The sequence below is a fragment of the Pleurodeles waltl genome, chromosome 7 (genome assembly GCF_031143425.1).
Source record: "Pleurodeles waltl isolate 20211129_DDA chromosome 7, aPleWal1.hap1.20221129, whole genome shotgun sequence".
NCBI lineage: Eukaryota > Metazoa > Chordata > Amphibia > Caudata > Salamandridae > Pleurodeles > Pleurodeles waltl.
The window spans coordinates 910,016,542-910,041,226 of NC_090446.1; the positions used below are offsets into that span (position 1 = coordinate 910,016,542).

Sequence of the window (24,685 nt, forward strand, 5' to 3'; positions counted from 1 at the left end):
GGTGTGTGTTTGGCGGTCTATCAACACTAGATCTTGAAGTTGACCCTGTGCTTGTGTCCACTGTGTTGCTAGGCACTGTTGTAAGGGCCGCATGTGTAATCTTGCGTTTGGGACAATGGCTATGCATGAGGACATCATGCCTAGTAGTTTCATCACCAATTTTACCTGATACTTTTGGTTTGGGTGCATGCTTTGTAGCACGGTTTGGAATGCTTGTACCCATTGTGGACTTGGAGTGGCAATCCCTTTTTTTGTGTTGATTGTTGCTCCTAAGCATTGTTGTATTTGACACAGATGTAAGTGTGATTTTGGTAGTTTAGTGAGAACCCTAGTTTGTGAAGGGTTTCTATGACGTATTTTGTGTGACGAAGACACTGTTTGTGGGTGTTGGTTTTGATTAACCAATCGTCTAGATAAGGGAATACGTGTATGTGCGGTCTTCTGATATGTGCCGCTACTACTGCAAGGCATTTTGTAAATACCCTTGGTGCTGTTGTTATTCAGAATGGTAACACTTTGAACTGGTAATGTACTCCGTGGAATACAAACCTTAAGTATTTCCTGTGTGAAGGATGTATGGGTATATGCAATTACGCATATTTGAGATCTAATGTCGTCATGTAATCTTGTTGTTTGAGTAAGGGGATTACGTCTTGAAGTGTTACCATGTGAAAGTGATCTGACTTGATGTAAAGATTTAGTGTTCTGAGATCTAATATAGGTCTTAGAGATTTGTCCTTTTTGGGTATGAGAAAGTACAGGGAGTAAACCCCTGTCCCTTTTTGATGACTGGGTACTAGTTCAATTGCCTCTTTTTGTAACAACGCTTGGACTTCTATTTGTAATAGATCCATGTGTTGATTGGAAATGTTGTGTGCTTTTGGTGGCACATTTGGTGGTAATTGTAGGAATTCTATGCAATAGCCATGTTCGATGATGGCTAGGACCCACAAATCCGTTGTTATTTCCTCCCAATTTTGGTAAAAGTGTGTTAGTCTCCCCCCCAATGGTGTTACGTGTTGGGGATTTGTGACACTGAAGTCACTGTTTGTTTTGAGGGGTCTTGGGACTTTGGAACTTCCCTCTAGTCTTAGGGAACTGTCCCCCTCTGTACTGTCCCCGAAAGCCTCCCCTCTGATACTGGCTCTGGTATGTGGGCCTAGTTTGTGAAGTTGAGGGTTCTGTTGTTTGAGCCCGAAAACCCCCTCTAAATGGTGTTTTCCTAAAAGTGCCTCTGCTCTGTGGGGAGTAGAGCGCGCCCATGGCCTTGGCCGTATCAGTATCTTTCTTCAACTTTTCCATAGCAGTGTCTACTTCCGGCCCAAACAGTTGCTGCCCATTAAACGGCATATTAAGCACAGCCTGTTGGATTTCGGGCTTGAATCCTGAGGTGCGCAGCCATGCATGTCTCCGAATTGTCACCGCTGTATTTACAGTCCTTGCAGCTGTGTCTGCTGCACCCATTGCTGAGCGTATCTGGTTATTTGAGATACTTTAGCCTTCTTCTACGTTTTGGAATTCTTTGGGCAGATGTTCAATAAAGTGTTGCATTTCGTCCCAGTGGGCACTGTCATATCTTGACAGAAAAGCCTACGAATTCGCAATGCGCCATTGATTGGCTGCTTGTGCTGCCACTCTTTTTCCCCCTGCGTCAAACTTGCGACTTTCTTTATCGGGTGGTGGTGCATCCCCGGAGGTGTGTGAATTCGCCCTTTTCCGTGCTGCGCCAACTACTACAGAGTCCAGTGTCAGTTGCTGCGTAATGTACATAGGGTCTGTTGGTGGGAGGCTTGTACTTTTTCTCCACCCTAGGAGTAATAGCCCTGCCTTTCACGGATTCCTGAAATATTTCCTTTGCGTGCTTTAACATTCCAGGTATGTAGGAAGTTGGCTCTGTATGTGCTATTTCAAAGTAAGGAATAGCATGCACAGAGTCCAAGGGTTCCCCTTAGAGGTAAGATAGTGGCAAAAAGAGATAATACTAATGCTCTATTTTGTGGTAGAGTGGTCGAGCAGTAGGCTTATCCAAGGAGTAGTGTTAAGCATTTGTTGTACATACACACAGGCAATAAATGAGGAACACACACTCAGAGACAAATCCAGCCAATAGGTTTTGTTATAGAAAAATATCTTTTCTTAGTTTATTTTAAGAACCACAGGTTCAAATTCTACATGTAATATCTCATTTGAAGTATTGCAGGTAAGTACTTTAGGAACTTTGAATAATTACATTAGCATGTATACTCTTTACATAAAACACAATAAGCTGTTTTAAAAGTGGACACAGTGCAATTTTCACAGTTCCTGGGGGAGGTAAGGTATTGTTAGGTTTCACAGGTAAGTAAGTCACTTACAGGTTTCAGTTCTTGGTCCAAGGTAGCCCACCGTTGGGGGTTTAGAGCAACCCCAAAGTCACCACACCAGCAGCTCAGGGCCGGTCAGGTGCAGAGGTCAAAGAGGTGCCCAAAACACATAGGCTTCAATGGAGAGAAGGGGGTGCCCCGGTTCCGGTCTGCCAGCAGGTAAGTACCCGCGTCTTCGGAGGGCAGACCAGGGGGGTTTTGTAGGGCACCGGGGGGGGGGGGGGGGGGGGGGGACACAAGTCAGCACAAAAAGTACACCCTCAGCAGCGCGGGGGCGGCCGGGTGCAGTGTGTAAACAAGCGTCGGGTTCTCTGTAGGTTTCAATGGGAGACCAAGGGGTCTCTTCAGCGGTGCAGGCAGGCAAGGGGGGGGGGGGGCTCCTCGGGGTAGCCACCACCTGGGCAAGGGAGAGGGCCTCCTGGGGGTCATTCCTGCACAGGAGTTCCGTTCCTTTAGGTGCTGGGGGCTCCGGGTGCAGGGTCTTTTCCAGCCGTCGGGAAATGGAGTTCAGGCAGTCGCGGTCAGGGGGAGCCTCGGGATTCCCTCTGCAGGCGTCGCTGTGGGGGCTCAGGGGGGACAACTTTGGTTACTCACGGTCTCGGAGTCGCCGGAGGGTCCTCCCTGAGGTGTTGGTTCTCCACCAGTCGAGTCGGGGTCGCCGGGTGCAGTGTTGCAAGTCTCACGCTTCTTGCGGGGAGTTGCAGGGGTCTTTAAATCTGCTCCTTGAAACAAAGTTGCAGTTCTTTTGGAGCAGTGCCGCTGTCCTCAGGAGTTTCTTGTCTTTCTTGAAGCAGGGCAGTCCTCAGAGGATTCAGAGGTCGCTGGTCCCTTGGAAAGCGTTGCTGGAGCAGGTTTCTTTGGAAGGCAGGAGACAGGCCGGTAGGACTGGGGCCAAAGCAGTTGGTGTCTTCTGTTCTTCCTCTGCAGGGGTTTTTCAGCTCAGCAGTCCTCTTCTTCTTGTAGTTTCAGGAATCTAAATTCTTAGGTTCAGGGGAGCCCTTAAATACTAAATTTAAGGGCGTGTTTAGGTCTGGGGGGTTAGTAGCCAATGGCTACTAGCCCTGAGGGTGGGTACACCCTCTTTGTGCCTCCTCCCAAGGGGAGGGGGTCACAATCCTATCTCTATTGGGGGAATCCTCCATCTGCAAGATGGAGGATTTCTAAAAGTCAGAGTCACCTCAGCTCAGGACACCTTAGGGGCTGTCCTGACTGGCCAGTGACTCCTCCTTGTTTTTCTCATTATCTCTCCTGGACTTGCCGCCAAAAGTGGGGGCTGTGTCCAGGGGGCGGGCATCTCCACTAGCTGGAGTGCCCTGGGGCATTGTAACACGAAGCTTGAGCCTTTGAAGCTCACTGCTAGGTGTTCCAGTTCCTGCAGGGGGGAGGTGTGAAGCACCTCCACCCAGAGCAGGCTTTGTTTCTGTCCTCAGAGAGCACAAAGGCTCTCACCGCATGAGGTCAGACACTCGTCTCTCAGCAGCAGGCTGGCACAGACCAGTCAGTCCTGCACTGAACAATTGGGTAAAATACAGGGGGTATCTCTAAGATGCCCTCTGTGTGCATTTTTTAATAAATCCAACACTGGCATCAGTGTGGGTTTATTATTCTGAGAAGTTTGATACCAAACTTCCCAGTATTCAGTGTAGCCATTATGGAGCTGTGGAGTTCGTTTTTGACAGACTCCCAGACCATATACTCTTATGGCTACCCTGCACTTACAATGTCTAAGGTTTTGCTTAGACACTGTAGGGGCATAGTGCTCATGCACTGGTGCCCTCACCTATGGTATAGTGCACCCTGCCTTAGGGCTGTAAGGCCTACTAGAGGGGTGACTTATCTATACTGCATAGGCAGTGTGAGGTTGGCATGGCACCCTGAGGGGAGTGCCATGTCGACTTACTCGTTTTGTTCTCATCAGCACACACAAGCTGGCAAGCAGTGTGTCTGTGCTGAGTGAGGGGTCCCCAGGGTGGCATAAGATATGCTGCAGCCCTTAGAGACCTTCCCTGGCATCAGGGCCCTTGGTACCAGGGGTACCAGTTACAAGGGACTTACCTGGATGCCAGGGTGTGCCAATTGTGGAATCAAAAGTACATTTTAGGTGAAAGAACACTGGTGCTGGGGCCTAGTTAGCAGGGTCCCAGCACACTTCTCAGTCAAGTCAGCATCAGTATCAGGCAAAAAGTGGGGAGTAACTGCAACAGGGAGCCATTTCTTTACAAGGTAGCATTGGAAGACTCTGGTACTGACTATGTGTAGATGACATAGTGTTAAATGAAAAGTCACCCTCGATTGGTTCAGCGTGCAGTGTGACGTTGTGAAAGGCAGCTGCTCTGGACACCACCTGCGTGTAAGCAGTACTGTCTTCAGGTGGTGATGGTCTCGCTGGGTAACAGTCAGGACTGTTATCTGACACAGGCGCATCATAAAGATCCCATGCATCTGGGTCATCTTGGCTCATGCTTGTGTGTGTTGGAGACTGCACCATCGGTGGGCTAGCGACAGGTGATGATTGCGGTGAGCGGTGAGGTGATGGTGGCGGAGTTACTTGTTTTGCCACCTTTGCTTGTGGTGGTTTATCCTTTTCTTGGAAAGCCAGTTTCCTTTTCATCCTTATAGGAGGGAGAGTTCTTATCTTCCCCGTTTCCTTTTGGATATGGAGCCTTCTCTGTGTATAATCTGGCTCTCCTGCCTCTAGTTCCTGTCCGAATCTATGGCTTTGCAATTGTGTGGAAAGCCCTTGCTCTTCCGTGTATGAACTTGTTTTTGGCTCCGAGGCCGGATGTTTTGGGATCGAAACCTTTTCCACCATCCTTTTCGGCTCCGAAGCCACTTTTTTGTGTTTCGGTGTTACGATCTCTCGGTGACGAGTAGTCTCGGTGCCGGTATCTCGATGTCGAGATTGTTCTGACCCGGTGTCTCGGGTCGAGTCTTTTCTGTGCCGGTATCTCGACCGGAGTCGGATGACTTCGACACATGCGTGCCCTTTTTCGGTGCCGATGGACGGTCACTGAGTTTCTGGGTTAATGCCGGCGGTGGCGTCCACTGGGCTTTGATAAATTTTCTGTGAGTTTTGGCTGGGGCGGTTTTACTCATGGTTTTCGGCGTCTGTTCTGTTTCGGCCGAGTCAGAGTCAGCGATGGAGAAGGTTTCTTCTTCCTCCAAGTCCTGGTGTCCTGACGGCACCGACGCCATTTGAAGTCTTCTTGCTCTCCGGTCCCTCAGCGTTTTCCTCGATCGAAACGCTCGACAGGCCTCACAGGTATCCTCTTTGTGTTCTGGAGACAAACACAAGTTACAGACCAAATGTTGATCTGTGTAAGGATACTTGTTGTCGTATTTGGGGCAGAAGCGTAATGGGGTCCGTTCCATTAGTCTTGTCGACGCACGTGGTTGGCCCGACCAGGCCCCGCCAGGGAACCGAAACCCTGAAGGGCCTCCGGAGCTCTTCAAAATTCGGTGTCGATCTGTTAACTAACCCGATACCGAACGCAAACAATACCGTCAAATTTTTCCGATATCTAACTAATCTTCCGAACCGAAACACGGAGCGTAGAGGAACACGTCCGAACCCGATGGCGGAAAGAAAACAATCTAAGATGGAGTCGACGCCCATGCGCAATGGAGCCGAAATGGGAGGAGTCCCTCGATCTCGTGACTCAAAAAGACTTCTTCGAAGAAAAACAACTTGTAACACTCCGAGCCCAACACTAGATGGCAGGATATGCACAGCATGTGTATCTGCAGCTACACATGCCATCGAACATATATATATATATATTAAAAAGGGAGGTCTTGGCTTTCCCTTACTGTCAAAGTCAAGTTAGCAGTTTGAAAACTGCACTCCCAGTCATTGGTGGAAGGCCGGAAGCCATGTTTTACGCTGAAACACCCAGGGTGGCACAAACAGTGCTGCAGCCCCTGGGGTGATCCTCTTACTTGCAGGCCCTGTTTTTTTTTGGATGCCACATGTTAGAGAGTTACAAGTAATTTATCTTATGCTTACTGGGTATACGCCAAATAGTCATACATACATGAAGGTTAGGGGACAGCCACAGAGGTCTAGATAGCAGGCTTCAGTGCTAGAAAAACCAGCAGCATCAGTCCAAAACCTTAGGAGTGACCATACAAAAAGAGGCATTTCCTTAAACCAAGGTTCTTCGCAATCTGAGAAGAAACCTTTCACCACCACCTGGTGTGGATGCCATTGGTGACCTGCAAAGCATAAACAGTGGAGGTTGTTTACCCTGGTGTTCAGAGATCTCACAAGGTGCTGTATGAGCAGGAAGAGATCTTAATGTTCCACCCATGTTCAGAAGTGCACAGGGTCCACAACGCCACCCCACCCGAGTTGTTGAAGTACAACAGGGCAGTGGTATTGTCCATAAACACCTGAACCAGCCTTCCTTTGATGGAGAGAAAGACAGCTTTCAACGCCAAGTGAATCGCCTTCAGTTCCAACAAATTGGTGTGGAGCTCAGATTTCACCTGAGACAGTCCTCTGATCTGCACCTCGCCCAGATAGCCAAATTAGCCCAGGAGGGACGGATCTGTCTTCATTGTGAACTCTGGATTGGGAAAGGAGAGGGGTCTGCCGCTGGCACAACTGGGCCCCAAGAGCCACCACTGCAAATCCTTTGCAGTTCCCTCCGGTATACAGACAAGGTCAGATTGATACCCCTGATGCGGTGCCCACTGGGACTTTAGATTCCACTGAAAAGCCTGCACATGCCAGGGATTAAATGGGACATCGGCATGTTGGTAACGAACTCCAGAGAATGCAGAATGACTGCTGTAATCTGGAGGTGGGTAAAGACTGGCTGGGTCAAGACAAGGTAAAGGAGACTGGACACCTAGATTGGCTGTAACTGATGCCATCACATTTGTGTACAGCTATGGGGCACTGGTGAGGCCAAAGGGGAGCACACTGCAAACAGAAAACGCTTGTAGCACACCATGAACCACAGGTAGTGCCTGTGGTCCAGCAGGACAGGGATGTGGAAACATGTGTCCTGCAGGTCCAGCACCACTTCCAGACTCCAGGATCTACAGAAGACAGGCCCTGAGCCAACATGAGCATTTTGAATTCCTCTTTTTTCAGGAAGTAGTTGAGAGAGAAGAGGTCTAGCATAGGGTGAAAGACTCTATCCTTCTTCTGCACCAGAAGTAGCCGAAAAAACAACCATTCCCTACGTCTGGTAATTGCACCCTCTCAATTGCTCCTTTGGTGAAAAGAGATGGTCCTCCATCGGCTATTCTTAGGATGGTGGGAGAAGTGGAGAGGATTTTAAAAATGATAGGGTGTACCACCTCTGCATGATCTGAAGCACCAAGTTGTCGGATGCTATCACTGGCGCAGAGTAAGAAGCAACTGGGCAACAGAATTCCATAACACATGGCAATATCGCCTCAAGAGGCATGCACTGTTCACAGACCACAGGGCAAGGCTGGTGGAAGAAAACAAATGTACTGCCCACAGGTGTCCCCAGACTCCAGGATATCCTATCCAGTGGTGTGTTCGAGAACGTGCATAGAGCAATCTTCGCTGTTGAGGCATGAACACCAGACTCTCAGGGGAGAGGGGATAGGAAAGGAAGGCTGGGTCTCCAGGGTAGAAAAGGTGCAGACAGGCAATAATTCAGTGCATAGGAGCCCCTGTGCAAGGTTTTGCCCAGGCCTCCAAGAGCACATCGGTAAGGGCCTCGATAAAGGGAAGCATGGGGTGTAGGAAACCTGCCCCTGGCTGAAGTACTTCAGTCAAGAAGTTAGTTTTTACCTTGATGACTGGCAGTGTCAAAATCATCACTGAACTTCTCTAAGGAGCCATATGCCTCATCAACATCACCTGCTTCGGGAAGGTGGGGGTCAGTGGTAAAATCCAGGAGATGGGATGACCTGGACAGCGATGGCAGAGACGTTGAGCAGCGACAAGGTTGTGTTAGATCGGTGTCAGGAATGACAATCAGTATGTAGTCACCCAGCGCCAGCAGAGGCAGGGATGGCACCAGGAGTGGCATTGTCGGGGTGGATGGAGGCACTTGTGTCTGTCTGTATCCAGGAGCAGCTCCAGAGGACCCGGATGGTGTTGAGGGCTAACCTGACAAAAGTTACCCAGTGGGGGCACCTCTCGGCTTATTGGACCCTTTGGTACTCCAGAGGACGTTCGTAGCCCAAAGATGGCGTGCATGGCATACAATTCCTTCAACTGCCCAGGCATCGCTCTGGAACACTCAGGGTAGCGTCAAGGAAGCTGCGACTCCAGCTCTGCTTTTTGAAAGCAGACCTAAAAGCACGGAATGAAAAGAACTAATGCCGATGGGACGCCTATATAGGCGTCGCAATGTCACTCCTGATACAGATGATGCCAAGCCGAAGGACGGCACCTACCGGTGCACAGAGGTACTGCTCAAGATTTTTTGGCTCTAGTCTGGCGCCTGGTAAATGTTTTAAGGTGAGTGTAGGAGGCTGGACTGGCTTGTAGTGAGTACCAAGGGGTACTTGCACCTTGCACCAGGCCCAGTTATCCCTTATTAGTGTATAGGGTGTCTAGCAGCTTAGGCTGATAGATAATGGTAGCTTAGCAAAGCAGCTCAGGCTGAACTAGGAGACGTGTGAAGCTACTACAGTACCACTTAGTGTCATATGCACAATATCATAAGAAAACACAATACACAGTTATACTAAAAATAAAGGTACTTTATTTTTATGACAATATGCCAAAGTATCTTAGAGTGTACCCTCAGTGAGAGGATAGGAAATATACCCAAGATATATATACACAATAGCAAAAATATGCAGTATAGTCTTAGAAAACAGTGCAAACAATGTATAGTTACAATAGGATGCAATGGGGAAACATAGGGATAGGGGCAACACAAACCATATACTCCAGAAGTGGAATGCGAACCACGAATGGACCCCAAACCTATGTGACCTTGTAGAGGGTCGCTGGGACTATTAGAAAATAGTGAGAGTTAGAAAAATAACCCTCCCCAAGACCCTGAAAAGTGAGTGCAAAGTGCACTAAAGTTCCCCTAAGGACAAAATAGTCGTGTTAGAGGGAGAATGCAAGGAAAACACAAATCAGCAATGCAACAACGATGGATTCCTGTCTGAAGGTACCTGTGGAACAAGGGGACCAAGTCCAAAAGTCACAAGCAGCTCGGAGATGGGCAGATGCCCAAGAAATGCTAGCGGTTGGTGCAAAGAAGCTCTTACTAGGCTGAAGAACTGTGAATACTGCAGGAACGACAAGGGCTAGAGACTTCCCCTTTGGAGGATGGATCCCCCACGCCTTGGAGAGTCGTGCAGAAGTGTTTTCCCGCCGGATGGACGCCAACAAGCCTTGCTACACGCAAATCGTGCGTTTGGCGTTTTTGGACGCTGCTGGGGCCCAGGAGGGACCAGGAGGTCGCAAATTGGACCTGTAGAGAGAGGGGACGTCGAGCAAGACAAGGAGCCCTCACTGAAGCAGGTAGCACCCGGAGAAGTGCCAGAAACAGGCACTACGAGGATGCCTGAAACGGTGCTCGCCGAAGTTGCACAAGGGAGTCCCACGTCGCCGGAGACCAACTTAGAAAGTCGTGCAATGCAGGTTAGAGTGCCGTGGACCCAGGCTTGGCTGTGCACACAGGATTTCCGCCGGAAGTGCACAGGGGCCGGAGAAGCTTGCAAAGTCGCGGTTCCCAGCAATGCAGCCCAGCGAGGTGAGGCAAGGACTTACCTCCACCAAACTTGGGCTGAAGAGTCACTGGACTGTGGGGGTCACTTGGACGGTGTCGCTGGATTCGAGGGACCTCGCTCGTCGTGCTGAGAGGACCCCAAGGGACCGGAGATGCAGCTTTTTGGTGCCTGCGGTTGCAGGGGGAAGATTCCGTCGACCCACGGGAGATTTCTTCGGAGCTTCTGGTGCAGAGAGGAGGCAGACTACCCCCACAGCATGCACAAGCAGGAAAACAGTCGAGAAGGCGGCAGGATCAGCGTTACAGAGTTGCAGTAGTCGTCTTTGCTACTATGTTGCAGGTTTGCAGGCTTCCAGCGCGGTCAGCGGTCGATTCCTTATCAGAAGGTGAAGAGGGAGATGCAGAGGAACTCGGCTGAGCTCATGCATTCGTTATCTGAAGTTTCCCCAGAGACAGAGACCCTAAATAGCCAGAAAAGAGGGTTTGGCTACCTAGGAGAGAGGAAAGGCTACTAACACCTGAAGGAGCCTATCACAAGGAGTCTCTGACGTCACCTGGTGGCACTGGCCACTCAGAGCAGTCCAGTGTGCCAGCAGCACCTCTGTTTCCAAGATGGCAGAGGTCTGGAGCACACTGGAGGAGCTCTGGACACCTCCCAGGGGAGGTGCAGGTCAGGGGAGTGGTCACTCCCCTTTCCTTTGTCCAGTTTCGCGCCAGAGCAGGGGCTAAGGGGTCCCTGAACCGGTGTAGACTGGCTTATGCAGAATTGGGCACATCTGTGCCCAACAAAGCATTTCCAGAGGCTGGGGGAGGCTACTCTTCCCCTGCCTTCACACCATTTTCCAAAGGGAGAGGGTGTCACACCCTCTCTCAGAGGAAGTTCTTTGTTCTGCCATCCTGGGCCAGGCCTGGCTGGACCCCAGGAGGGCAGCTGCCTGTCTGAGGGGTTGGCAGCAGCAGCAGCTGCAGAGAAACCCCAGGAAGGGCAGTCTGGCAGTACCAGGGTCTGTGCTACAGACCACTGGGATCATGGAATTGTACCACCAATGCCAGGATGGCATAGAGGGGGCAATTCCATGATCATAGACATGTTACATGGCCATATTCGGAGTTACCATGGTGAAGCTACATATAGGTAGTGACCTATATGTAGTGCACGCGTGTAATGGTGTCCCCGCACTCACAAAGTTCAGTGAATTGGCTCTGAACAATGTGGGGGCACCTTGGCTAGTGCCAGGGTGCCCTCACACTAAGTAACTTTGCACCTAACCTTTACCAGGTAAAGGTTAGACATATAGGTGACTTATAAGTTACTTAAGTGCAGTGTAAAATGGCTGTGAAATAACGTGGACGTTATTTCACTCAGGCTGCAGTGGCAGGCCTGTGTAAGAATTGTCAGAGCTCCCTATGGGTGGCAAAAGAAATGCTGCAGCCCATAGGGATCTCCTGGAACCCCAATACCCTGGGTACCTCAGTACCATATACTAGGGGATTATAAGGGTGTTCCAGTAAACCAATGTAAATTGCTAAAAATGGTCACTAGCCTGTCAGTGACAATTTGGAAAGAAATGAGAGAGCATAACCACTGAGGTTCTGATTAGCAGAGCCTCAGTGAGACAGTTAGTCACTACACAGGTAACACATTCAGGCACACTTATGAGCACTGGGGCCCTGGGTTACCAGGGTCCCAGTGACACATACAACTAAAACAACATATATACAGTGAAAAATGGGGGTAACATGCCAGGCAAGATGGTACTTTCCTACAGTGAGGCATCTGCAGCTCGAAGTCTATCAAAAGGAAAATGTTACTTACCCAGTAAGCATCTGTTTGTGGCATGTAGTGCTGTAGATTCACATGCTTAGCATAATCCTGCCATCTAGTGTTGGGCTTGGATGTATGCAAGTTATTTTTCTTTGATGAGTCTTTCGAGTCATGAGGTAGTGACTACAACTCTTGCTGGTAATGCACATGGTCATCGACTCCTTTGTTAAGATTGTTTTCCCGCTAGGGTGTGAGGGCGGAATGTGAATTATAGCGTAGTATAGTGAGATGTCCATGTTAAAGGAATGTGTGATAACATATAAAATTAACTAGAACAAACAGGTGTTGGGAAGGAGGATGGGTGCATGTGAAACTACAGCACAACATGCCACAAACAGATGCTTTCTGGGTAGGTAACATTCTATTTGAGGCATGTGTGGCTGAAGATACACATGCTTATCAGACTGAAAAGCAGACCTCCTTATTAAGTGGTGGCTAAACTGTGGGGGTCACAGCTGATTGAAATAGTGTATGTAGAATTGCTTGGCCATTATTCGCTTGTTGAGGGGCAAGTACAGCTATACAGCACTGTTATGTAAATGTATGCAGTGTAGACCATGTAGATGCTGTACACGTCAGCTAGTCCTAGGAAGGCCACTGAAGCTTTTTTTTTTTTTTACGAGTGGAGCTCTTGAAGGAGTAGTTAGAGTTATTTTAGCTTTAGCATAGCATTTCTGAATGCATATGAAAATCCAACTTGCAATGCTTGATTTAGAAATGGCCCTCCCTTTGTGTGGTTTTGAAAAGGCAATAAAGAGTTGTTATGTTTTCTTAAATGATTTGGTTCTATCAATATAATACGGGCATACGGTGTGTAGAGCCCTTCCTGCAGCGGAGTCAGGTTGGGGAAAAATACTGGCAATTCAATTGATTAAGGTGAATTGAGACACCACTTTTGGAAGAAATTTAGGATTGGTACCACTACCACCCATACAACTATGCAGTTGGAAGAAGGGGTCATCTAAAATTAATGCTTGAGCTCACTGACATGTCTGAGTGAAGTGATGGCAACTGGAATTGATACTTCCCAGAATAAGAAGTGGAGGTGGGGGGCAGGAATGGAGGGGCTCACATGGAGGGCCCATTAATCTTGTTAATACAATATTGAGATTCCATGAAGGCGTTGTGGCTCCCTGGGAGGAATAACTCTTTAAGACCTTTTAGGAAGGCTTTACTGACAGGAATCATGAAAAGAGAAGTATGTTGTCTGTTTTGAAGATACACAGCTACTGGCGCTAGCTGCAGTCTTATAGATGCAAAGGCTAGACCAGTAGTAAGTAAATGAAACAAGTAACAGACAATGTCTTGCACTTTGACTGATAATGGATCAATGTGTTTGGAATGACAACAGAAAACAAATCTGTTCCACTTTGCTACATAACTGGGAGGAGTAGTGGACCTGCAGTGCTTCTTGTAGAATGTCCATACAAAGCTCTGGTAGATTTAAATAATTAAATGTAAGGAATTCAGTAGCCAAATCGCGAGGGTGAGGGACTTGGGATCTGGGTGTCTGATTTCTCCATGGCTCTGCGTGAGAAGGTCCTGCCTGTTCAGCAGTACCTTGTGGGGAACTACTGAGTTCTAGGAGAGTGATTAACCATGGTTGCCGCCCCCTTGTGGGAGTCACTAGGATGAGAGATGTCTGCCAAAGTTTGCAAACCACTAAAGGAAGCAGCGGGAAAATCAGAAAAGGGTAAGCAAATATACTGGACCAACTCATTGGGTGCGTTGTTCCTGGACTGTGGGCGTGGGAACCTGGCGGTGAAGTCTGGGCATTTGGCATTTTCTGCTGTGGCAAAAATGTCTATTTCTGGGTGACACCCAACGCTGGAAGTATTGGAGGAGGATTTGTGGGTGGAGTTCCAACTCGTGGATTTGTTGGTGCCTCCTGCTGAGGAGATCTGCAAAGTTGTTGTCAGCTCCAGGGAAATACTCCACTAATAGGTGAATGTTGTACCAAATGGATTGATCTATATGTGACAGCTGAGGGGACCTGGTGTCCACGTGCTTTTGGAGAGAACATATGACAGTCATGTTGTCTGTTCTTAACAGGACTACCTTGCCAATTAGGTGAGGAAGGAAGGCTTACAGAGCTAAATGGAGAGCTAGCAACTCCAGGAGATTGATATGAAGATGTCTCTGTCTTGGTGTCCAGTGGCCCTGGACAGTCAGATCTTGTGAATGCACTCCCCCCAACCTGTGAAGGAGCCGTTAGTTGTTATGGTTCACTTCACAGGTCACTGCAAGTCACCCTTATGTTAGGCCCTCCTAGACCAGAAGGCAGGGTGCAGGTATCTGTGTGTGAGGGCACCCCTGCATGAGCAGAGGTGCCTCTATGAACTCCAGCTCCATTACACTGGACTTTGTAAGTGCGGGGAAGCCATATTACCCGTGTACTGGACACAGGTATCCACCTGTGTCCAGCTACATAATGGTAACTCCGAACTTGGGCATGTTTGGAATTAAACATGTCAGAATTGCCAGTATTTGTTGTATCATCCCATGCACTCTGGGGGCTCCTTAGAGGACCCCCAGCATTGCTCTTACATGACTTCTGGAGTTTTCCAGCCAGTCCGCGCTGGTGCCACCCTTCAGACAGGTTTCTGCCCTCCTGCTGCTTGACCAGCTCAGGCAGAGGAAGGCAGAGCAAAGGATTTTCTGAGGGAGGCAACTCCCTCTCACTTGGAAATAGGTGTTACATGGCTTTGGAGGGGTAGCCTTCCCAAGCCACTGGTATGCTTTAAATTGCACATTTGGTGCTCTCCTTGCATAGACCAGTTTGCACCAGTCCAGGGTCCCCCTGGTCTCCGCTCTCACGCAAAACTGAACGGAAAGAAAAGTGACTCCTCTCCTCTCCATCACCTCAGGGGTGGTGCCTAGAGGTCCTCCTGGTGGCCACTTGATTCTGCCATCTTGAAACCAAGGTGGGAAGAGGTGTCTGGGAACATTTGAGTAGCGAGGTCAGGCAGGTGACTACACAACCCCCTTCCTGATACGTGGTCACCCTGCTAGGTGACAAATCCCCCTTCCTGGGCTATTTAGGGTCTCCCTCTTTGTTGGGTCCTCCGATACGACATGCAAGATTACAGCAGGACTCCTCTGCATCGTTTACTTCATCTTCTGGCCACTGGGACTGCAAATGGACCCTACAGGAACCGACAATCTGCAACTCCAATGACTACTTTGCTCTGCAAAGTTGTTTCTCTGGCTCCTTCCAGCAACTGCAACATTTCCCTGGCTGTGCATCCTCCGAGGACGATGAGGCTTCAGCCTGCATAAGAAGCGCTTTCCCTTGGAGTGAAGGAGACACTCCCCTACATCCGCAGGCACCACTGCAATGACAAAGGGCTGTGTGGATCTTCTCTCCTCCGGAGCTGCGTGGATCCTGCATCACAGGTGGTGGCCTAGAGTGGTCCCCTTGGTCCTCTCTACCAGCTGTCCAACTTGGGAGACGGTAAGCCCTTGCCTTTCCTTGCAGGACAGTACCCCTGTGCACCACAACTCTTGCAGCTTCCAAGGCTTGTTTGTTCCTCCTTCAAGAGATCTTCAGGATCTGTGTAGCCCTGGCCCCCAGCACTCCTTGTAAAGCACAGTCTCCTGCATGCTGCGACAAGCGACGTGGGACTCCTCTTCAGGTGTGCTGAGTGGGCCTCACTGCGACTCCTGTGCCTGTTGCCCATGGGTCGCCTGTGGAGGCTGCCTCCTCTTCTTGTGACTCTCCAGTCTGCTGAGGGTCACATCTGACTGCCCTTCTTGGGTCAAGTCCACTGGACCTTGCTGGTCCTCTTCAGCCTTGCAACCCCTTCTTCTCAGACTCTTGCATTTGCCAAGGCTTATTGGTGGTTTTCCAGCACCACTGACATATTGCACCATGACTGCCGACGTGGGACATCGATTGCATCACTCCTGGAACTCCTCTTCTGCTTATGTTTTGCACTACAGACTTTCTTCGTCCACTGTTGATCTGGTCCTGCACCCACAGAAGGGCGGGTGGTGACTCATGCCACAGTTGGACACTCCAACTCGAACTGGACTTGGTCTCCTTCCTTTGCAGGTCCTTTTCTTCCAGGATCCAGTTTGGCTTCTTCCAGTCTTGTCTGGGTCTTGCACAGTCTTTTTCCAAAGTTCTCCTGTGGGTTTGGGGAAAAACCAGATACTTACATCTTCTCTCCTGGCCTCTGGGGGGCACCCTGTGTAGTGATATTTATGTTTTGACTACTGACTCCACGTTGCACTTAGCCTAGCAACACACCGTCACATTAGTGACCACCAGCTTCATTTTGCCTATTGACGTTAAGCATTAGCCACCGTCACATTAAAAGCTGCCAAGTAGTTTTACACGTTGTACTGTGCACATGTTTTTATTTTTCGTGTTCTTTCCCACCAAGCGCTTAGGCTGATAAGAATGTACTAAGACGGCAGGGAATTGGCACCTTGGGATTGTGGCTAAGTCCCAACGTGTTATTTTCAAAGCGGGCCCTAAAGCAATCAGCATTTTTTTAAATAAACTTCTGCAGTGAGAGGGAGGTTCTAGAATTTTCCTCTCTTGTTTGTTCAAAGTATAAGAGGCTAAGCCCAGATGGACCAGGGACAGAGTGTTTTCAGATCTCAGGCATACCCAGGACACTAGGGTTTGTAATCCTTCCTGTGAGGATAACTGATCTCTCTCTCTTTCTCTCGCTCTCCTCGATCGATTCTGGGATCTGGCGATCTGATGCTGAATCGGAGTGAGATGAAGCAGTTGTGCCCTTGCCTCATGGTAATGTATATTTTTTAATTCATTATTTGCTTTCCATTATAATATAGATATATATTTGATGTGTATACTGGAATGGAGAATCATTTGTACATGTTTTCATTTCATTGCGGTCACCATTTTTAAACGTGCTAATCTCCTTTTACGAACTTTGCAAAGTGAAATAATAAATGTCTTCTTTAGACTAAGAAGCGCATTCCAGAGATTTTTGCCAGTGCATGAGTGTTTCAGCTCGGTCATTAATGAAGCAAAACACCCTGGTACTTACCTTTTGGGGTTCCTACTTCCCCCTCTACTGATTCCACTTCCTTGGGTGGGGTCGGTCTTTTACATTCCACTTAGCATATGGTTTGGTCTCCGCTAGGACCTTAATTATTTGCTTGGGGATGTCTTTACTATTTGCTGTTGCTTTCTATGCTAAACACTGACTTTTAATGTGTACATGATAGTGTGTTTACTCACCCCCTATTGGAGTATTGCCTATTCAGTATTTTAGCATTTTTGTTACCATAATAAAGTACCTTTATTTTTGTAACACTGTGTGGTTCTTTCATGTGTGTAAGTGCTGTGTGAATTCAGTGGTATTGCATAAGCTTTGCATGTCTCTTGGATAAGTCTTGGCTGCTCAACCACAGCGACCTCTAGAGAGCCCTAGCTTCCTAGACACTGCCTACACTTCACTAATAGGGGATACCTGGTATAAGGTGATAACACCATAGGAGCTCACCACACACCAGGCCAGCTTCCTACAAAGGTGATCTATCCCTGGGGATGCTGGTAGGCGGTGGAGTTTTCAGGGGATCGTGGTCTTAAATCCTCCACAATAAGAGGAGCAGCAAAAGGACCTAAGCAGTGATGTTATCTACAACACACCATGGCCTTTGCAGTCTTGTTATCTTTCTTTATTTTTCTAGGAGTGTGTCGATCTGGGGACAAAAACCCCACTGAAGGTGAGAGCCTAGATATTTTGCTGGACTTCAGGTTCAAAACCGGATACCCAAAGTCAGGCACGTCTCTTAGGAAGGAAACTTGTGTTTATGCCTCTAGCTGGAGTGCTGGTAGCATCAAGGGCGCAGTGAATTGTGGAATTCAAAATAAGCTTATCCTCTGAAGCAAGCTGCTATGCCCGCTTCTTGAGCTCTTCTGGGAGGTGTTGGAGAATCTCCTCCATCCCACCCTAACGGGCTCTGTCGTAATGGGATAGGAGGCCAGTGGAGTTAGCAATCCTCCAGTGGTTGGACGACTGGACAGCCACCCTTTACCTGTGGAACTGATCTTTTTTCTATACTTATCTGGTGGGGGGTGGCTCACCAGATGTTTGAGAGTTTCCCCTCTTGCATTTCATGGCAATGACCAGGGAGTCAGGTTGAAGTTATCCTTTTATGGATGTGGGGTTGTTAGGTGAAGCTTTGTATTTTTTGTAGACCTTGGGTACGATGACCTGCGACCTAACAAGGTCTTTGAACATGTCTGGCATGTGGCAAAGTTTACCTTTGGGCATCAGCAAGTATTGTGCCAAGCACTGGCTGGAGAAGACAGCCTTAAATAAGAAGTCGTCCTCTAAGGGCTCTGTGTGTAGTGTAACTTTGTGAAAGGCTGCAGCTCTGCCTTATCAACTGATGACAGATGTAATGTCAGCTTGTGGGGAGTGTTTAGTGTTATTCAGATCGGGGTCTGTATCTGCAGGTGGCTCTGCGTCGCATAAATCCTATCTGTCGTGTGGTGATGTAAAATCTGTTTCCAACCCCCAGAGTACGAGTGGACAGAACACTCTGGAGAGTATGGTGTGTGTTGTATAGGTGAATGCAGTGGTGATGTGATACACAGAAGGCACTGGTGGCAAGCTGACGTACACCAGGCTTGTGGCCCTGTCTGCCTTCTTTCTCTGCTTTGATGGTACTTCCAAAGCGTCTTCAAACATAATTGACTCTTTGCTGGCTGTGCACCGGAATGAGGAGGTCTTGTAATGATCCGACCAGTGTCGGGTGTATCATAATATGGTTTTGCCCTAAGTCTATCTCCTCTAACAGTTGTTCAAGTGCAGGCTCCACAGGCTCGGAGCCATGTACATGTTTGCCAAAGGTATGATTTTGGGTTCGACGTCAGTTTTTGGTGCTGGTATTTTCAGTGCAAAGGGTCTTGCGTCTGAAGCTGGCATTTTCTGCGCTGAGGTGGAGCTGTGTTTCAATGCCGAGGGTCTCAGCTCTGAAGGTCAGCTCGACTAAGATGTAGAAGTCTGATCGAGAGTGTACAGCTTGTGTTGTTTTCTCAGCACTGAGGCTGGGTGTGGCCGATGCAGGCGGTCAGTGGGGACCATAGTTTGAAGGCAGTGGTGGCCCAACAATAGCCGTTGCCCACTCTGACGAAGGTAGGAAACCCTTTCTGGTGGCCTGCTGAAGTTGGTGTTGAGGTGTAGGGGGTTCAATACTCACAGCTTTACCTGGTGTGAGATCTTGCATCTCCAGGTCAGAAATGGAGCTGTCCTCGGGGTACTACGTGCCTTCATCAGCAGCTGACCCCTGTAGCTTGTACCTCCTCTTGAGAGTCCAAAGAGGCCGGGTGTTATTCTCTACGCTAAAGTGCGCCATTTTGAGGCATCAAGCTTGTCGATCACGCAGCATCTTCTTTGACTGAAATGATTCAAAGATAGCTTCTTCATGTTCAGAGGAGAGGCACGAGTTACACACCTGGTGGAGACTGGTGCATGGGTACTTGGTGAGGCAGCAGGGAAGGAATCAGAAGGTTGTTCGTTCCATCACAGGGTGTAAATAGTGCAGAGGGGATGTCAAATGTATGAAGTCTTGCCCCGAAGGCCCGCTGTCGACTCAATTTGCCCCGACAAACCAGCCATCTATGAACAGACAAGGGAGACGAGGAAACCGCGATCAGAAAAAAAATACAAACGGAAAAGTTTAGAAAGGACGAATTGACGATGGTGTCAAACCGGAACAGAGGAGCACACATCCGAACCTGACTCAGGAAGAAAATCTAACAATGGAGTCAATGGCCATTAACATTTACAGTAAGAGGAGACACTGTACCTCATGACTTAAAAGATTTTCTTCGAAGAAAAACAACTTGCACATGTCTGAGCCCAATACTAGATGGAGGGATTATGCCAAGCATGTGTATATACATTCATACATGCCTCAAACACATAATTAAAGGTAAGTAACTGGTTTCTTTTGCAATATGAAACTTTCTAGACTCAGATGCTTTGCACAGATTTTGTAGAGATATTATGTGCCTTGTGGAAGTGGAAAGGAAATGTAAGCAAAATATGTATATGTACTGCTTGTCCCGCTGCAACTACTTTTCATGACTGTATGTGTATAAAGTAGTGCCCTGTGAATGTATGCTTTGAGGACCATGTGGCGGCTGTTCTGCATATTTCCTCCATAGAAAAAGTGGCCATAAAAGACATGCTAGCTCCTTTCTTTCTGGCCTTGTGTGCCTTTGGGTTAGCGTAGATATTATGTAGCCCACCAATACGCTGATGGGGTCAAACCTGGGTGCACACTGGCATGGTTGCTGAGAACGGAGGTGCCTAAGACACGGATAGGAGCCATACAGGGGTTGTCAAGAATACCTAGGAGGATATTAATGAGGTACTGAACAAATACTCCGAACAGTTCTACTTCTCCCCGGAGGAACCCCCACCTGCTCAAATGCCTGATTGCTCCCACGCAGGGTTGCTTCCTACCCTGTCTCCATTATAGCAAAAAGAGCTGGAGCAACCCCTCCAGATAGAGGAAATTGCACTAGCAATTCAGCAGCTGGCACAAGGCAAAACACCAGGCCCGGACGGGTTGCCATGTCGAATATTACGCAACATTCTGGTCCGCTCTAGCTCCTCGCCTACTTGAGGTCTATTATGAGGCACATCAACATGGCATACTCCCTGATTCGCTCCGACAGGCCCAGATCGTTGTGCTACTGAAGCCTGGCAGGGATCCTCTGGAGATAGGCTCACATAGGCCGTTGCCAATGATTTACTACAAGATCTTAAGCAAAATCCTTACTAACAGGCTGCTTCCGATATTAGGTACCCTTGTCCATTCTGACCAAAGTAGCTTTGTTACGGGTAGGGCCACGCATTTTAATATTAGAAGCCTCTGCCATATAGATGCCCTAACCACAGAGACCAACATTTCAGTGGCGGTCTCCTCAGACTTCGAGAAGATTTTCAACATTCTCAGCTGGTCCTATCTGCTACATGTCCTGCAAACCTTTGGAATAGGCCATAGTTTTCGGAGATAGGTCAAACTCCTGTACACTGCCCGAGAGCGCGAGTTGTACCGGTCACTGTATCTCACGCTCATTTACCACTGGACGTGGCACCCACCAAGGCTGCTCCTGGTCACCGGTCCTGTGTGCTTTGACTATGGAGCCGCTGGCTGCTGCCTTACACTCAAGAGGTCCAGAGTGGGGCATTAAAGAAGGTCCCGTTTGGCATGTCGCCTCATTATACGCTGATGAAGTCCTCATAGATTTACGAAGCACACCAGTACATTACATCTATATGACCTCCTTGCGTGTGCTGGAGAGATTGGGGGCTTTAAGATAAAAAGGGGCAAATCATGTTTATTTCCATTACATAGGGTTGTACAAGAACACTGAGACTTGTTGAATGGAGGCCACCTTCAATGGGCCTTTGATACCTTTCAATACATTGTAAACGTTTATCATACACCCAAGGACTTACTGGGAGGCAATCACAAACAAATACTGACCTCCATACGTCACTCTATGCAATTCTAGATGCGATTGTCCTCATCACCCATGGGCAGATCGCTGGTCTTTTCACAATTGTTGTATCTCTTTGCTGCCCTACCAGTGCTTCCGTTCAAATCTTTCATTCACTCACTACGTAGCTTGGAATCGATAATGGTATGGGGGCCAGCACGCAAGAGAGTTTCCTTGCCGATCCTGCAACGGCCTTGCTCAGAAGGAGGTTTAGGAGCTCCTGATTTAGAATTGTATTTCGCTGTGGCACAGCTCCACTGGCTCATGCACTAATTGACAGGTGCTGAGACGGAGGAGAGGAATTTGATACAGGCTGACCTGGGGAATATCCTTGGAGTCCCTAACCCGCACCTGGGAACCCCTACATCCCCCTCTAGCGCTGAATTCACCATAGTCATGATATTGTTCCAGCACCCAACTGACCAGACAGTCTTTGTGTTGTAGAAGTGCAATGTTGTTGCTGTGTTGCATTACTCTGTTATGTTTTAACATCTTCTGGCTTATCCTGTGTTTATTTGTGGCTCAAACATCCCTCTTGTATGACTACCACGCACAATATACAATGCCTCTTATTATTAAAAAATATACATACATAAAGACACATAAGACACCACTATGGGTCAGAGAAATGAAGGGGGATGTCACGTTCTGGAAAAATCTGGCCTGTACATAGTGCAACACATAAAACAGTGGTGAGGCAGGCATGCTATGCACACCCAAAGGACAGCCTGGCTTGGTGTGCCAGAGGTACTGCCACTGGAAAATATCTTTCTTTCAACTAAACTCTGCAAATTTATTAAAATACACTGGTAAATAACACTACAGAAAAACAAACAGAAAAGAGACCTGTGATCCTTAGAAGATTCAGACAAGGAAGAAGCTTTGCAACATCCCAGGGAAGTTGAGATTCATGACAAATCTATACTGATAAATTAAGATACTGCATAGAAACTACTATAATCAGAAGAAGACTATGCACAAAAGGTATGCGTGAATGAATGAGAGTGCCTTAAATGTAAAACTATGGAGGGAACTTATTCCCACACACTCTGGTTATGTGGAGAGATACTGAAATTCTGGGTGGAAGTGGGAGAAGAGATGCCTAGCATAACAGATACAAAATTCCCTATGATGCTACAATTCATCTTATTTGGGTGTTGATAATGTGGACCTACTGAAGCACAAATTAAACTTGCTATGGTGGGTCGTACAGTGGCCAAAAAGACCTTGAGTAAATGTGGAAATCAGACAAGACCCACTGAGCCAAACTAGTGATACAATCTGACCACTATACGGAGACAGAGGATGGTATACGCGCCCCAAGACCAATAAAAAAAAAACACATATGGGGCCATGGAGAGAGAGCACTGAGGCCCAAAGTATGAACCAGAGGAGGCTCCCATAAGGAAATTGACAAGGTGGACCAAAATGTTGATGGGAGAAGCTGGATTTTGCAGAACCAATGCTTACATTGTTAAATGTGTGGCAGCACAATTACCATGTGAATGTATGTAGAGGGTGATAAGAATCCAATGACTTATACATCATCAATCTTGTTTACACTCTATTATTAGCGGTTTCGAACAAGCCTGTTTTTAAAACAAATCATTAGACATTAAAAAACAATTACGTGCTGTGCACCCCAACCTGTACTAAACTACTACAATGTACCCCCATAGCATACGCATTATGGATTAATGTGTATCACAGAGCGATAGTGAGTTAAGAAAGTGCAATCAAATTCAAGTGGCTTGAGTGACAATCTGAAGACCTGTCCACAGATAAGGCACTTAGAGGTAAAATGGAGGGAGGGCTAGACAATGTAGACAGTGCAGCAATACATAAGCAAGGCTTCTTTCCTTGAAGTGTTGGTGATGTAGCAGACTCACCGGATTTAGTAGCACAGTAAGGAAGAGTTCTCCTCCATTTATGATCTTATCCAGCTCACCGGGGCCTCCAGGATAATCATTGTAGAAGATAGTGTGCGTGAACAGGCCACACGTCTGTCGAGGGAGCACCTAGGGATGTGGGAGAAAGACTTGAGCTCCCAAACCGAAACAGCAGCAGACTTCAAACAGTATGTCACTATGGTGCAATTGTCCATTTGGAACCACAAATAATAGCATTGCTTGTGCAGTGCCTTCTCTTAAAGTTCATATAACGTGGTAGATGCCATATGTTTAGGTTACTTTATTGTAGAATACCTATAACACAAAAAGGCTATACAACTAAAATGGGATGACAAAAAGATGGCGTATCACTTGTTAATATGAGCTAATTGGAAAGAGAGAATGCAATATATGGGTGAAAAGGTGCCAGGCCAATGTAGTTACCGTTCTGGAAAAAAAAAAAAAGAAGAAGAAAGAAAGAAAGAAAGAAGTCAGAGCAGCCAAGAAGAAAGACGTCACAGTAGCCATCAAAGCATGGGCAGTTTTTGTTTTCATGGACAAGAGATAACAGAAAAAATCTTTGGCTCCAAAGTTAAGTAAGGTAAATGTTACACCAGACCACACCACAAACCAGATCAGTTTTTTCACTTGGGTCTTTGGGGGTAGTGGGGAGGGACTATACCAGCTTGTCTCTCACCTACCATGATGCCATCGTGGATGAAGCCACGCCTGTACCGGGCAGGTTTCAGGTGGGGGTACTCCTCTGTGCTGGTGACCTTGATCCCCCATATCTGTTTCCAGGCTTCATACAGCTGTACGTGAACTGGGTAAACGCCAGAGTGGTGGGGTGCTACTGCATATCCCAGATCAGTGGGGATGCCATGCTCCTGAATGAGGAAAAAGGAACAAACATTATTTCAGTTTAAAGAAATGACAACAGAAAAACAGGCCCTCAGTCTGTCACTAGACATGCAGAGGTAGGTAAAGGAACTGTTATATTTAATCTCAACCAAGGGTTTGCCTTCAGCAGCATATCTAACAATGGCATTAGAGTAATGCTAAATCCTTATCTCTATAGGTCCATCAGCTCTCAGAACAGTGCCTGGATAACAATAGGGGAATATTGCTGCACCTTTATATCATAAACGAAATATTGAGGCCCACAATATTTATTATTATTCTGATTTGTTGCTTGAAGAATCCAGCCAACACGTTACACAAGTTTATCACTTCATCAGGGCCTCCTCATATCATGTACAATTCAATCAATATTCATAGTTGTGAGAGACTCAGTATGCATGGAATACCTTATTTTAAGTGCAAAACCATAAACAGCTGAGGCAGTTAGTGAGATAGTTCTCAAAAGGATTCTAGCATTAGCCCCCAAATCTGTGAGTAGTCATTCGGCATAGTTAAATCTGCAT

At 47.6% G+C, this 24,685-nt stretch overlaps 1 protein-coding gene across 1 annotated transcript in view; it reads right to left on the reverse strand.

Annotated features, from left to right (window-relative positions):
- Nucleotides 1-24,685, reverse strand: part of NDST1 (N-deacetylase and N-sulfotransferase 1) — a 484,786-nt gene that overhangs the window by 218,038 nt on the left and 242,063 nt on the right. The window contains exons 6-7 of the mRNA XM_069199555.1: nucleotides 23,963-24,148; nucleotides 23,262-23,390 (exon numbers count right to left, since the gene is read on the reverse strand). Coding sequence (XP_069055656.1) covers nucleotides 23,262-23,390; nucleotides 23,963-24,148 — 315 coding nt within the window. The remainder of the gene's footprint in view (nucleotides 1-23,261; nucleotides 23,391-23,962; nucleotides 24,149-24,685) is intronic.